The sequence below is a fragment of the Achroia grisella genome, unplaced genomic scaffold (assembly GCF_030625045.1).
Source record: "Achroia grisella isolate CSIRO2021 unplaced genomic scaffold, CSIRO_AGI_Agris_v1 utg642, whole genome shotgun sequence".
Taxonomy (NCBI): domain Eukaryota; kingdom Metazoa; phylum Arthropoda; class Insecta; order Lepidoptera; family Pyralidae; genus Achroia; species Achroia grisella.
In genome coordinates, this window is record NW_026712979.1 from 3,823,721 (window position 1) to 3,838,899 (window position 15,179).

The 15,179-nt window shown below is 29.7% G+C and overlaps 1 protein-coding gene across 1 annotated transcript; it reads left to right on the forward strand.

The window, feature by feature from the left end:
- The first annotated feature begins 404 nt into the window (after window positions 1–404).
- Window positions 405–13,769, forward strand: LOC131849438 (O-acyltransferase like protein-like). The gene is made up of 13 exons (XM_059199516.1): window positions 405–650; window positions 5,221–5,551; window positions 5,895–6,077; window positions 6,536–6,615; window positions 7,303–7,505; window positions 8,385–8,499; window positions 8,893–9,107; window positions 9,875–10,068; window positions 10,458–10,596; window positions 10,993–11,179; window positions 11,915–12,057; window positions 12,679–12,784; window positions 13,465–13,769. The coding sequence occupies exons 1-13, from the start codon at window positions 464–466 to the stop codon at window positions 13,569–13,571; spliced, it is 2,190 nt and encodes a 729-aa protein (XP_059055499.1). The 5' UTR covers window positions 405–463; the 3' UTR covers window positions 13,572–13,769.
- The last annotated feature ends 1,410 nt before the right edge of the window (window positions 13,770–15,179 follow it).

Consider the following 15,179-nt stretch of genomic DNA (forward strand, 5'->3'; position numbering starts at 1 on the left):
AATTATGAAAAACTATATAGATACGATAAATATTTGTACTTACATGTAAACAAAAGTAGGCATACTACTGCATCAGACAATAAAGAGACAAAACAAACAAGATATCTAAAACAAAAACAAGACTTGGGTAGACTAATTTTCGTAGCGGTTCTTATACTGTTATTGACCGTCTCGAAATTATTGCACCTGTTTTGCTTAATCCCATACTATCCAAATATAAGAGTCCACTTGTAAGATACCAATTTCATATCAATAAATCCACATATTTAAACAACAACGTCATAAAAATTAAATCAATTAACGATTAGATTAGCAACATTACATTCATATCAAAATAAAGATTGTGTTTATGGCGATACCTGGATTTTGTTTACATTAATATTAAATAACTCGGCGATAGTACGTGTACTGAGGAGTTTGATTCAGTCACAAATGTATTAAAAATTGTGTAAATTGTTTCAAAATGGAATTTAAATTAGTTTTTATTATTATCTCAGTTTTTATTTTTAATGTTTACGGCTATGTTAACATGGTGTACGATCGCAACAAAATGTTTGATCCCCAAATGTACGAAGATGTGTTGGATCGTGAATTATGCAGTCAACAGATTAGACATATCTTGAGAAGAGATGTTACACTATTGGTGCGATGTAAGTTTTAATGAATATTTACTATTTATCTATGCAGTCTTTTATCTATATATAGATATATTTTTAAAACATCTCTTCATTTTGCACTAATATAATTAGGTATATTTAATGATTTTTCCATGTTCCATGCCCTCCCGATAATTATTTAGACTTCTTGTGTTGTGACGAAGGCGCCATGTTTAGTTTAAAAAAAATTACTTATGAACTCTAAACAATTACGTCTGAACAAATATGACATACGGATACCTATATAGTTCGATATCACCATTATTATATTTACATATACATTTTTATTATACAAAAATACTTATTAGGACGTACAGCGTGTAGCACTGTATTAAATTTCGATGGTTATTTCGATTTCTGGACAATAAAATTATATCAAACTGCTAGCGTGTATAACTGTATATTTATATCAAATTACTTATTTTCTATGTAATACATAAAAATAAACAAATTTTAATATACTCCTTAGTTGTCTAGTATTCATGTAATGTTTTGATTATGAAATAGTGAATACCTAAGATAAGGGTATTGTATTATGATATATGTGCTATCGGGGTACTAGTGGATGATGGTGAAGCCTGCTCTATCACCATCATTATTGATAGTGTGAGAGCAGGCTTCATTTCCAATTAAGCAGAGTCAATTTCACTAACAAGCATTATCTCCTATGTTCACAACTTAAAGCTGTATTTATTTGATTTTTACCATACTATATGGTATCTAATCTGTGAACACCATTGTCATTGATGTTGTCATATTTTTTGCTGCAATATGATTCTTGCTATATTACTATAATTAAAATTTTTATATAAAAGAACAAGTTATTACCAGACCCCATCACGATAGTTGTTTCATAATACTGTGTGGGCTTAAATGATAACTTCCACTTCGTCCATCATGTGAATCAGCTTCTTAGCCACTCTTATTACATAACTTTATTGCTTTTTGAAACAATATCATTTTTAATTGAACGTTAAGGTACATTACAATTATTTTTAATTTATCTCAAAGGCGTGATAATTCTACTGGTACTTATCAAAACCAAGAAGGAAGCATGATATATTACCTCCTACTTGATAAAAATTTAGTGCTATCAGTCAATATCTCCAACTCACTTAAGCAGAGATAGGATGTCTATTACAGAATTTATCAATAGATATCTAATCTCAATAATGAATGACAAAATTATTATAATTATACAATAAAACCTACAGAACATATTATAATATAATTAATTAATCCCACGCTTTCCCAATCCCACTTTTTCTGCTGCATATCAAAAATTTGTTAACCACATTCATTCATGCGGATGACAGTACTGGGGATGCATACTACACGGGCCATGTTAATATCCCTGTTTTCATTATGGAAACTTGTAAACGCTTGTATCTGTAATCGAAAGTGCTCTTACCAAAGTCTCCGATTGGGGTTGACCTGCCAAGACACAAGCCTGCACGTTCATCCCTAAGGTTCACCGCTGAATCAATCACACCAAAACTTCTTTTACGGATATTCGAATTATATTTTAATTCGAATTATTGATTCAAAATGTATGTATGCGACCTACATATCTTAATACTTTAATATAATTTGTGATCATGCATGTTGGGTTTACAATAACATAGTACATAGAAAATGTAAAATAATTATAAGTTTCCTAATTGTGAACCTGTTTTTGATACTAAATAAGTAAGTAAAAAAAAAATAATACAAATTTCTGAAACTAGACCTGGAAGTTGATTGAGTGATTAACTGTAGATTTTCTAAAATTTGTAATTTTTGAATTTATGTATATATTAATCTATACCATACAATTTGCAACCTATGTAAGTTTACAAAATATTTTCAATTGAACTTTCATCTAATTTACATATGTGACGAGATTTCAGAAAGAAATAATGTTTTAACTACACTAAAAATAGTATATAGATTGCAAAAAGATACTCAAGTTCATATAACTTTCTCCAATATATTATATATATATTTACATATCCAACACATAGATTTATCGAAACAAAAAGTAAACAATATTGTATACTCTCATACTATTAAACATTTTTACAATATAAGACAAGCCAATTAGTTAACAGTCTATCTTTGTTATTCCAAGCTATAATTAACTGTTATATTTATAACTAGCTACTCGCCCCGGCTTCGCACGGATATACATTTATTATATATATAAACCTTCCTCTTGAATCACACTATCTATTAAAAAAAAGTCGCTTCAAATCCGTTGCGTAGTTTTAATGATTTAAATATATATAAGGACGGACAGACAGCGATAGCGACTTTGTCTTATACTATGTAATGATGTATATAACATTCTTATATACTATCTATGTAAATGAATCTTAAAATATTTGTATTATATAGTTAAGTAAATAACATTTTGGGCTATAATCTGAGATCTCGTAACATATGTATTGCTAAAGTAATATTCAAAAACATGTAGACAAAAAGCCTAGAGCTATAGTCAATGGAAACCCACCTTCTTTACAAAATAGGCAATAGATAATAACATATTTATATTAGCTTAGATTAGATATCTATTGTTGAACTATCTACAATAGACATCATATCTCAGTTTAGTTAAGTTGGATATATTAACTGATAGCATTTATTTTTTATTGATTATCACTAGTCTACATGGTTTTTTACCCAAACATGAAACTAATGTGAATCGTTAGGCTAATAGACCCTATGTTAGATACTGAAGTGGAAAAAAAATAGGAAGTCAAGTTTTTTAAATATATATTTAAAATTTAAATATATATAATTTTCTATGTGTGACCTACAAAAAAATAAAAAATGATACAGATTACTTCTACTTTTATATTAATTAGTATCAGTTTTACTTAATATAGACCAGCAGTTATTACCAAGCATATTTTTTACCAAAAACCTTGATACCTCTCTTCATAAATCTTAAAATCTTGATGAAAACATTTACCATGTTCATTGCTTACGTTTCTCGGGCTCTCAGAGAAAGAATACAGGCGCGAATATAAAAAATGAATTTTTAATGACATATTCACCCCATCTTAAGATAATTCTTCAAATTAGAAACAAATTCTTCATAATCTTCTGAGTTATGGTTGGCCAAGAAATTACCAATCACTCGGGTATCATGATAAATTCCACTGCTGCAGTCGTGAATCAAGCAATTCAGATTTACTTTTTGAAAGCTACAAGTCTCTTATAAGATCATTCGATTCACTGTGAAAATAAATGTGGTTTACTATCTTAAGATTCTAATTCGGAAAGATCATCTGAATGATGGGCGTGGCTTAATGTAGACTCAACCATTTCAGTCTCCATGAACTCTGATTCATTTTTCTTACTTGAAGTACTGGGCAATGATGAGAAAGGCACTCCTTCAGAATTCAATGTAGGTTGTGTGACTGATGAAATGTCAGGGTATTTTAAATACTTCTTCTTGTTATTGTTTAAACCAGAAGTTTTGGTATGGCAAAAGTAACAGTCAGTAGCGTGATTTGTTCGTTCCCTCCACAACATTGGGACAACAAACTACAAATATTTTATTTTTCCTGCAGTCCAGATCAATAATATACTTAACTGTTATCATAACTATTACCATAACATACTTCGACAATTTTCACATACCACTCGAGGAATCCAATTTTTATCAAGACTTGTCACCTAGATTTGGAAATATTGGAAATAGGCTTCAGTAATATATCTCTTGTTTTTTGATGATATAATTTGACCACAAACAGCAAATCTTATCTGGATTTAATTTACACAGTCTTGAGGCCATTTTATAACCAATCATAATGTTTAATTCTAAGATTAACACAATAAAAGCGAATATTAACTCAGCACCAGTAACAAGTTAGTGAAATAACATAATGAGGATGTATTAAAAAAAACTTGACGTGATAAAAATATAAGACGACGTACTTATATTTTTGTAATAAGGGAGTAGGTAGAAATCACATTAAGTAATAACTGTGTTTAAGTAAAAGAAAAAAAAAATTGTAAAGTAGTGATTATATAATGCTTCTTCCTTAATACTGACGAGCACTATAATAACTCTATTCACTAATAAAAAGTTAACCGGAGTAGAATGGCAATAAAAATTATAATTGGTTCTTTTTTAATATAGTATTAAACAATGAATAATACAAAACAGAAAGTACAATGTTATGATTTTAATAAAAAAAAACGCAGCGCTCCTAATTACTAGGATAGACCTGTCCCTGAATACTTGGTCACAAATAGAGAAAATATAGGGGTGTAGGTTTAATTACTACTATTCCATCATAAATTATCTTATTATTCATAAAAATGCTAAATATGCGTCAACACTATAGTAGCTGAAAAGGTTTAGTTTTACTATAAATAAATAAGTCAACATATATATGACACATCAAACATAAACTATTAATATGAGTTGAGTGCAACTGTATATTCATGCAAAATCGTGTACACCTGTGGAAATTTCGGACTGACTGACTGAATATTTTATATGTATTGTAGCTATATAATATGTAACTATACTTTACCAATTGTAACTAACGGTATTGATTTATTTTTACAGTTTTGGATGCTGGGTTCAGGATACCACGTAGTATACAAAAAGGGAATTTATTCGATTTAGGCAGTTATTATGAATGTTTAGATATAGGGAAGCAAGTAGAAAATATGACTGTAGAAGGAAAATTCTGCATGATGAAGATACCATTAGATCAGGATGATGAATTAGAAAATCTTCAAATACGACCAGAATTTTCAGACGTATTATCACTGTCACATTTTGATACTGCAATGCTGGATATTGACAATATCCCACAAAAAGATCTGACATCGCAAATAAGAATAAAAGAGCAAGCTCAAAGATTGGCAGGAGCAACACCAGATCTTAAACCAAGGTAGATTATTAAATTATTATATATTCCTGGCCGTGATACTGATCCCGTAAACGTTGTTTTACCATATAACTTATTAAAATGGTTGATGATCTGAGTTTAGGGGTCATATGTACAAGTAAAGAGTGAAAGCTGATATGACAAAATGGAAAGGGAATCTGAGGACAGAGATGAATGAAAGAGAAAAATGTATAACGCTTAATATTACGCTGACTACAAATAAAAAAGCGAAATTATTAATTAATTTATCAAAAAATATCTCATTAATAATACAGCAGGTAAAATGAAATGAAGTAATGACTAAAATATTTGAAATGCGAATCTTTAAATTCTTATAATATTTCAGAAATGACCAAACAGCTCTCACCGAATTGAGTATAAATATGGCAGTGTGCCTTCCGAAGACATGTTCTTTGAAAAATGTTTTGGATACTGTTACAGTACTTCCACCAAGGGGAGTTAAATTTGAAGAAGCATTTTGTAGAATTCCTAATGACAAACCATGGACAACTGTAGATTGGGTTGCTTTGTAAGTATACTATCGTTATATTTTTTATATTTACAAATGTCAATAAAAACCTTATTGATTTATACTTTTATAATATACTAGCTATACCCACGACTTCGTCCGCAAGGAATTTAACTTTATTTTTCAAAAATTAAAGATATTTTCTAAAATAAAGTATCCTATTATTATTACATCAGCGACCTACCAATAAAAGTCCCGTTAAAATAGGTCCCACAATTTCAGAGATTAGCCGGAACAAAGAGACAGACAGACAAAAATTGTAAAAAATATTATTTTGGTGTACATACAATATTTATTTTCATATGCATGTAGTAAAAAACAGTTATATCAATATTACAAACGTACACTCCAATTTTATTTAAATGTATATAGATTATAATGTGTAATTAATTATTCCAAACTATTGTTACGATATGAGTTAGAATTGATATAACTGACCTGTATATTATTTGTTGCAGTGGTATTTTTACATTTATTGGTCTCCTTCTGGTATTGAGTACAGCTTACGATATAAACCACCAAGTAATCAACAAAAGAGGTAAGAAATTAATCTCATTTCCATGTGAAAGATATAGCACACATAATTAATTCATATTGCCCTTTGAAAACTAAAGAGCTGAACAGCAATTTATAATTTCTATTAGCTATTGTTATTTCTAGACACGCGGTAGCGTGTCAAAGCCTAGTTTCAAGTAAGAGAACTGGCGAGCAGCACGAACCATTTGGAGCCACTTTTGACCCCCTCATAACTCAAAAAGTCTTTCACATAAACCTGTCAAATTTGGTTCATATATTGATATAATATTACATCAAAGAGAGATGAATTTTAGTCCTATTTTGCATAGTGATCTACAGTGAAATTATTGGTTTTGGGCTAGACTTCGTAATTATTAGAATCGTTTGTCCAAGAGATGGTTCTGAGAGTCTTTATCTTATCGGAATGTAGCGTTCCAAAAGTAAGAAGAAGAAGTACTAAATAAGGCCCCCCTTATTTAGTACTTTTCTTACTTTTGGGGGTATTTCATGATCATACTGTTGATATTTACGTGTTAGTCAATATTAAAATTATTTTGAAACATCGCGTGGGTACTGCACTGTTTACATTTTCTATTTTGATCAAATTTTATTTATGACCCCTGGATAATTCGATAGTGTTATAAAAGTTCTTGTTACCCGTCATCTGATTCAATAATGTGTGTTTAGTGTCTTTATGTATTTATTTTAGATGTCAAAAAGGCGAATAAATTGTACCTGTCCTTTTCCGTTTATACCAATACAAATCGATTAGTGACTTATAAACCAGTGCCTGGAGCTCTAGAGTGTTTGGATGGCATTAGAGCAATTGCAATGATATGGGTCATCATCGGACATACATATGTAAATCAACTGACGTCAGCTGTAGTACATAATCCGCTGGATATTAAAGAGGTGAGTGAATCGTATTAATATTATAAATAAAATATCATTTAAAACGTCTATGAATACTATAAATATCGTATCACATTAATCATTTGTATGAAATGGTATTTCGGAACCAATACGATATTGAAACCTTCAAGACCAGAGCTTATTCCCTTTAAAAATGCTGACATGCATTTAATGAAAAAATATTTACATTAAAACTTACAAGGAATTAAGAAAATATAAACAACTACTGAATTGATTTTTAAATCTTTAGGATGATGGAATAAAATTTAAAATATTTTTAATAAAAGAGTTTCATACAAAAATAACAACTATGTGTATTATATACATAAATATAATTAAGTATTAGTCTAGACTAGACAAAGAATTAGTCTAGCTATTCAAAGAGGGAACGCTGCCAGTATCTTCGTCATCATATATATTATATTTTAGTCATCATATTATATTTTTTTAAGCTTTTTAATTTTAGGTTCTTATTTGTACAATTAGGTTATGTAAATACTAGTAATAAATATATTTTAAATATTATGTATTATGTATTTTTATTAATATGAATAATTTTATAATCAAATTATCTCGTAATAAACAATATTATCATTGAGTGTTTTCTACTAAGTAGATTAGTAACTTTATCCATCTATCTTATAATAATAATTGTTATATATTTAATATACTTATACATCTTCCACATATTTGGTACCTGGCGGTATATAAAATTATTATTAATATTATATACAATGAGAAATCTTTCCAGTTACTTTATATTTTAGTAACATCGTATTAAAAACATGATACAAACATAATACAATTTAAAAGTTACCGTATTTTTTAACGATGGAATTATATTTTTTGGTAGTAAAAATATGTATTTTTTATTTGCAGTTTTTAGAATCGTTTTGGTCATTGTGGATAACAGCTGGTCCAATTACCGTAGACACCTTCTTCGCGCTTAGCGGTCTCCTATTGATTTATAGTACAGCAGGCAAAATGACAGGAAGTAAGTAGATCTCAATAACTTATACTGCATTTATATCATTATAACACTGTATCATAATTTATATCATTATAACATTGTATAATTTCACATTTTAGTACTTCAGAGTGATAGAGAATGAGAAGTACCGCAGATGTTATATAATGAGATGATAACTGAATGGATGCATGTATAATGGTGGTCTAGCAGTTTACCATACTGCTTTACTTCCTATGGTCGCGGGTTCGATTCTAACCTTTACTCATATCTCATAATTTATTCACTCTCATACAAGCTCCTATTCCGAAGACTCATAACTCCACAAAACATACGACATATTCATATTAAATCGGTCTGGTCTCACATTTTGTTTCGATCTGTTTTGGTAATCTTAACATAAATATTGTTGTTTTCCAGTGAAACTCGTGAAAAATCTTCATCTGTTCTATTTAAATCGGTATCTTCGGCTATTTCCTGTACTGGCTGCCTGCGTTCTTCTACAAGCATCGCTATTCCATCGTGTATCAGACGGACCCGCTTGGGACGAAATTGGTAGACAAACTCACCATTGCAGAGAATATTGGTGGACAACATTACTGTACATGCAGAATTACTATAACCCCGGTTACATGGTTAGTTTATTCAACATAAATTCAACTTCTACCCATAAGTAATATGTACTATATGTTAATTAGGGAGATAGAAATGTGACGTAGTGATTTATTGCCATAATTAACACCTAATAATCGTTGAAAATTGGCTAACCCGAAATGACTCCTGACTGATTCTCCGGTATTGCAAATTCACGAAAAATTATAAGAAACCAAAATTTATTCTTTAATTCTACCAGAATTGCGAACGTTTCGTTGAGATAAATTTTGGTTGGTTTTTTTTTTTACATTGGATTCCAATCTACCAAGCAAAATGGACATTGCCTTTACTTTACTCATTTAAATTATTACTATAAAAGGTTTAATTAAATAATTATAAAAGGTTTGTCTTACATTTTAACATCCAGCGGCCGACTTATTTGTATTATTAGCTGTAAATAAATAGGTGCGCGTAAACTACCAATAAAATGCTCTAATTTTGCATTTTATAAGTTTTTAGTAGTGAGTGACTTTGTAGTCTCCTTAAACCTCTATCTGATATTGCTGTAAAAGTAAAAAGTATGAGTCCTATATAAAAAAACCGTAAATACCGTAAAAATAAAAAATACCGTATTTTCAATATAACATAGTTTTATGTCACATATCTAAACTTGAAGTGACACCAAAGTTCTGAATTTATTAGATATGCTTGTAGATAAAAATTAAAAACTTTAGAAGATAAATTTAATCAATATTGTAATGTAAAATAGACATTAACTATATTAACGTAAGATCTATTATAATTTCAGTGTCTTCCACATTCCTGGTATCTTGCGATAGATTTTCAACTCTTCTTGATATGTCCTCTTATTCTATTCTTTGTGGTCAGCGGCAAAAAACGTACAGCTTGGATTACATTAACCACCGCACTACTACTTTCACTCGCTGGAGGTACTACATTTAACTTCTTAATGGGATTCAAAGGTGGACCTGTGACACTGAGGTGAGTATTTAAACAAAATTTACCTGTTGTTTTATATGTCTGGAATGGTAAACATTTACCTAGGTAGGTTTTGTATTATTTATACCTCTATCTAATCGATTTCTATGCCATACCGTTAGCCTGGTAACATGTATTTTCGTATCAAAGGTGATATAGGCTAATGAAATTATTGAATAATGATCCATGACTTGTACTTAGGGATCTCCCTTTACGGTATACATTTTCTATCAAAGGAGCTATTTGACATTCAAGTTACATAAAAAAAATCAAGGGCTTAGGAAAGTATGTTTTAAGTTTCACAACGGAAAAAATAACCTTACACTGATTATATCATAGGCACCGTTGAATGTAGTTAGGTATATTTAATATATAGTAACATTTTTTTGTAGCCCACTGAAAGAAGGCCAGCCAGATTACTTCAGTTATTACTACGTGAACACGCTGCCAAGGTCACCGCCATTCTTTGTGGGGATGATATTTGGATATATTCTACATCTTTGCCGTGGAAAAAATATAGTTTTGCCAAAAGTAAGATATATTTCTTTTAATTTTTATATTTATATAGACATGGATCCCGGATAGATGTATTCCAAAACAATATTTTTTTTTTGTCGAGCTATTAAATACATGTATTATTATTAAATATAATTTGTTAAATAGTTACTGAGATCAGCGTGCTCAAATTAAAAATGTAACAAAATCAAAATAAAAAAAAAAGGAAATATATAATCTCGGTAATATATACAAGGTACATATATTGATTTTTAAAACATATATTAATAAGTAATGTGTTGCTATTCGGAAGAATTAAGATATTACACTCCCATATTCTCTAATTAGAAATATATCTTTTAAAACCGCTTGGCGGCTGAAATTATAGGTTATACTATACTATACTTACTATACATTTTTTATCTATTCCAGATACAAGTTGCCTTCTATTGGTTACTCGCTATAATTCTATCATCAGGAGCAATGATATGTAATTATTTTATTATTCAAGAAGACTTCGATAATCAAACTGTCAACGACTTAGTTAATTCTTTCATGAGACCAGTTTGGGCTTTGAGTATTTGCTGGATGATCTTCGCTTGTGTGCATGGATATGCAGGTTAGAATTTAGTCTTTTCTAGAAATGTACCGACCCGGTATCCCGGTAACTGCGTGGCTACAATAATTTTTAAGTTACTAGACTGGAAAACAAGCTCCTGGCTTATCTGCTCGGATGGTAAGTAGCAACTGCCGTCTTTAAATATGAACTCCACAAAATAACGTCATCATAAGATGCCCTAGTATAACTCACGCAATGCTACTCCATAAGACTGCAACATTCGTCAATCATCACCAATTTAACTTCCTTATCTCACCTTCCATATCTTACGATTGAAACTGCGTGACTACTAATATAGCCGACAGGTGATGATGATGCAAATGACTTTGTACGAGGTAGAAATATATTGTAAGAATCTCAGATAATATTTAAGATAACATTCAGTGAGTTTTGTCATATACATTTTAATTTTTCTGTTTTATGTTATACTACCTGACCTGTGCAACTTCATCTGCAACACACTTACATGACATTTATATTTCGCTCAATTTACATACTATCGTTTTAAATTATAGTCTATGTGTTATTCCTGTGTATAACCTACATTACTGTATAGTTTAATCAAAATCCGTTCAGTAGTTTTTGCGTGAAAGAGTAACAAACTTCCCTTCATACTCACAAACATTCGTGTAAATAATAATATAAAATTGTTTCAGTATAAACCACTTCTTTCTGTTTATATTTTGTCTTTTGTAGTATAAAAATAATTAAATAAAATACAATATTTTGTTTTAGGTCCCATTAACTGGGTGCTATCTCACGCCATGTGGAAGGTACTGGCAAGATTGTCCTATGCCATGTATCTTTTCCATTATCCACTTATAATCGTCGTGAATGCAACCACAATAAGTCCTATTTATTTCTCTGATGAAGTATCAGTAAGTATCAATCTGCATATAAATCATATATGACTCGCTTTACACTAAACTGCAGTAACTCAAAAATTAAAAGTTTGGTATAATTGCTTATATTTAATAGTTTTAAATACAAGCTATTTGTGAACGAAGGACTGTATATATATGGGGCTGGTAGATATAATTATGTAAACACGGGTTTTAAGAAGCAATAATATAATATTATGTACAAAAGTATAATAATTAGCAGAACAAGAATGACAATGTCATATATATTTTTCTATATAAAATAATAGACAAAATACATAAATAATAAACAAAGAGGTGCGTCGTGCACACTATTTAAATTTAAGATTGATTTACTTATATAACTTTTTTACCCTAAATTAGACATTTTGTGTAATATAATGTATGGATATATTTTAGAAAATCAGGTGTTATTTTGCAGCGAATTGCACAAATATTGTATAATTTGATTATTTTAAAACAAAAGTATATATGTACTTATACCATATACTTCAGTTGCAAGTATATATAGTTCCATATGAATTTCATCTAATGTAATATGTGTTAGACCAAAAATCGAAGGAAACTTGTATTGTCTGGTAAGTAATGTTATATAATTTTTGTCTATTTTATTTTCAGATAAAAAGGTTTATGACTGATTTTACAATAGCTGTCTTGGCTGCATTTACAATCACGTTGTTCGTAGACTCGCCGTTCTCTGTTTTGATTAAGCATTTCATGGGAGGTCAGTAGAGAAACATATTATTTTATAAATAAATATATAATAAATGACGGCCCCGGTGGTCTAGCAGTTAAGCATCGTCTTACTTCCTATAGTGGCGGGATCAAGTCTTCGCTCAATACAAACATGAGTCTGAATGTTTGTATTAAAAATTTTGTCTTTGATCAATAATTTGTTCTATGCATAATATGGTTGTATGTACAAAAACAATGTATTTTAGTTTTTCAATCCTAGTACCTGAAATATAAGCTGTACTTAACTGGAGACTTAATGAGCCTGTGTGAAATGTAACCCAGAATAATATTATTATCTCTTAAAACTGACGAAAGCGTTAAGAGGTTTTGTGGATTTTTTTAATTACAAGATCATTGATAACCCTTAAACATTGCCAAATATTCTTCTACAAGGCAAAATAAGTCGAAGAATAGCACTGGTACAAAACTTCGTCTAATATCGTATTGATGATTACCTCTCTTACACTTCAGCCACCAATGTGATGTTTTAGTCCTCCTAACAGCGTAATCAATTGAGCCTCGCCGATCGATCCCCCGTTCTATTTAAACATGTAGTTAAAAAGTGTTTGCTGGTTTTCAAATAAATTTAGCTTCAAAATATGCATAACTTCTAATTTTTAGGTAATTTAGGAATATTTTAAATTCTTACTATTTATTTTTTGCGTACAGGAGGAGGCAAAAGATCAGCACCTGCAAAACCAGTGGAGGGCGCTGCTCCATCAGCAGCGAACCACGTGGAATCACCAGCTGATAATATTGATAAAACTCAGTTATAGGTTATATAATAAAGCTTAAATTGTTTTTTATCTGAACTACATTTTATATGTAGTAGAATTTATCAAAACAAGGAAAACTCCTCTGATAACTTTAACTTACAACGAGGTACAGGATCTAGTCATAAAAAGTCAAATACCTTGATCACAGAGAGTTTTACACAAAGATATCGTAACTATTACAAATAAAATTAATTCTACAATTTTAATTAATTTTATGTATTGACATAAAATAATAAAAAATACTTGAATAAGACCAACATATTAATTTAACCCCACAATTAGTTACAAAAACAATCGTTAAAATGTTTGTTGATATTTCCAAAGATATTCTATAATATATTTTATGTATATCTATAATATATTGTGAAAACATGTTGGAGACGTAAAGATTTATAAATTTAAATGTAAAAAAAAAACATTACGATGGTAGTGGATACTTAGAGAAAATAGCAGTATTTCAGTTTGGATTTCATACGTTAAATTCAATTGCATTTTTAAATATGATGCAAACTTATGGATACAAAATAATTGAGAGAGAACACACGAAATAAGTTTAGTGTTTTATAAGTGTGTGATTTTGGAAATTGATTATATATTAATGTTTAATATGGTAAAGAAACGGACATGTAGAATGGAACCAATAGAGGTAAATAATTTCATAAAAGTTATATATAGTATAGTTATTCTCATCAACAAAGAATTTTGAATACAAAATAAGATGATGAAATGGTACCTTAGAAATTTGAGTTAGTTTATTCACAATAGCAAGTCCGTATTATCATGGTGAAGTGGGTAAATGTATGTATAGATGAGGGAGTGTATTTATTTTTTTGAGCATGGGTTTCCGATTTCACTTTTATTGTACGTGTTCTCTTTTGACTTTAGTGTATCATTGTTGCAAAGTAACATTATTAACTCTAAAATATATAAATCTACAGTTTATTGGCTAATCCTGTATTATCTCCAGCAAAAGCTTTATTTTCCTTATACGGTAGATGATAAGATTAGAATTAAGATAGGACCTGACCTTATCATTTTGTAATGAAAGTCCATATATAATATTAAGGAAAGAAATAAAAAAAATATCAATCTAATTGTATTTTTTTCTAAAAACATTCTATGCTTTTCCCCGTTTTAAATCCTAGTAATTGCTTTGATTACTAATATGAAAATAAATACCTGCCTGTACGTAGATTATTCTAACATAGTACGTAATAATTATCTATAACAAAAAATTGTGCGAGGTCATCATACGAGCAAATGGGAATTATTAAAGTCGGTTAAAATAGAACTATATAGAAATATATCGTTCTATTTTCTTCTTCACATAAGCAGCAAGTATCAAGCTCCTTAGTTTGTTCTACTAAATATAGAAAGAGACTAAATATATTCTGCGATTATTATTCAGATTTTATAACCTAAGTGATGGTGAACAGTAAATTTTTAGAAAACTATTCTCACGCGCACACTCTGCATGTGAAATTTCTCTCGAAAATACCTCTATTCTCTTTTACTCGAGGTATTTTCTAGAGTTTACAAGATACGGTTTTTTAAGAAGGGTAAATTGAGGTTACTTTTAAATTTACAAAGCAGATGTCACACTTCTGG

What these genes read in the sequence shown, in the direction of transcription:
- LOC131849438 (XM_059199516.1), top strand. Translation starts at nt 464, where the DNA reads ATGGAATTTAAATTAGTTTTTATTATTATCTCAGTTTTTATTTTTAAT. An exon ending in ACACCAGATCTTAAACCAAG is followed by an intron (nt 5,552 to 5,894) that starts GTAGATTATTAA and finishes ATAATATTTCAG; the next exon opens with AAATGACCAAACAGCTCTCA. An exon ending in CCAAGTAATCAACAAAAGAG is followed by an intron (nt 6,616 to 7,302) that starts GTAAGAAATTAA and finishes TATTTATTTTAG; the next exon opens with ATGTCAAAAAGGCGAATAAA.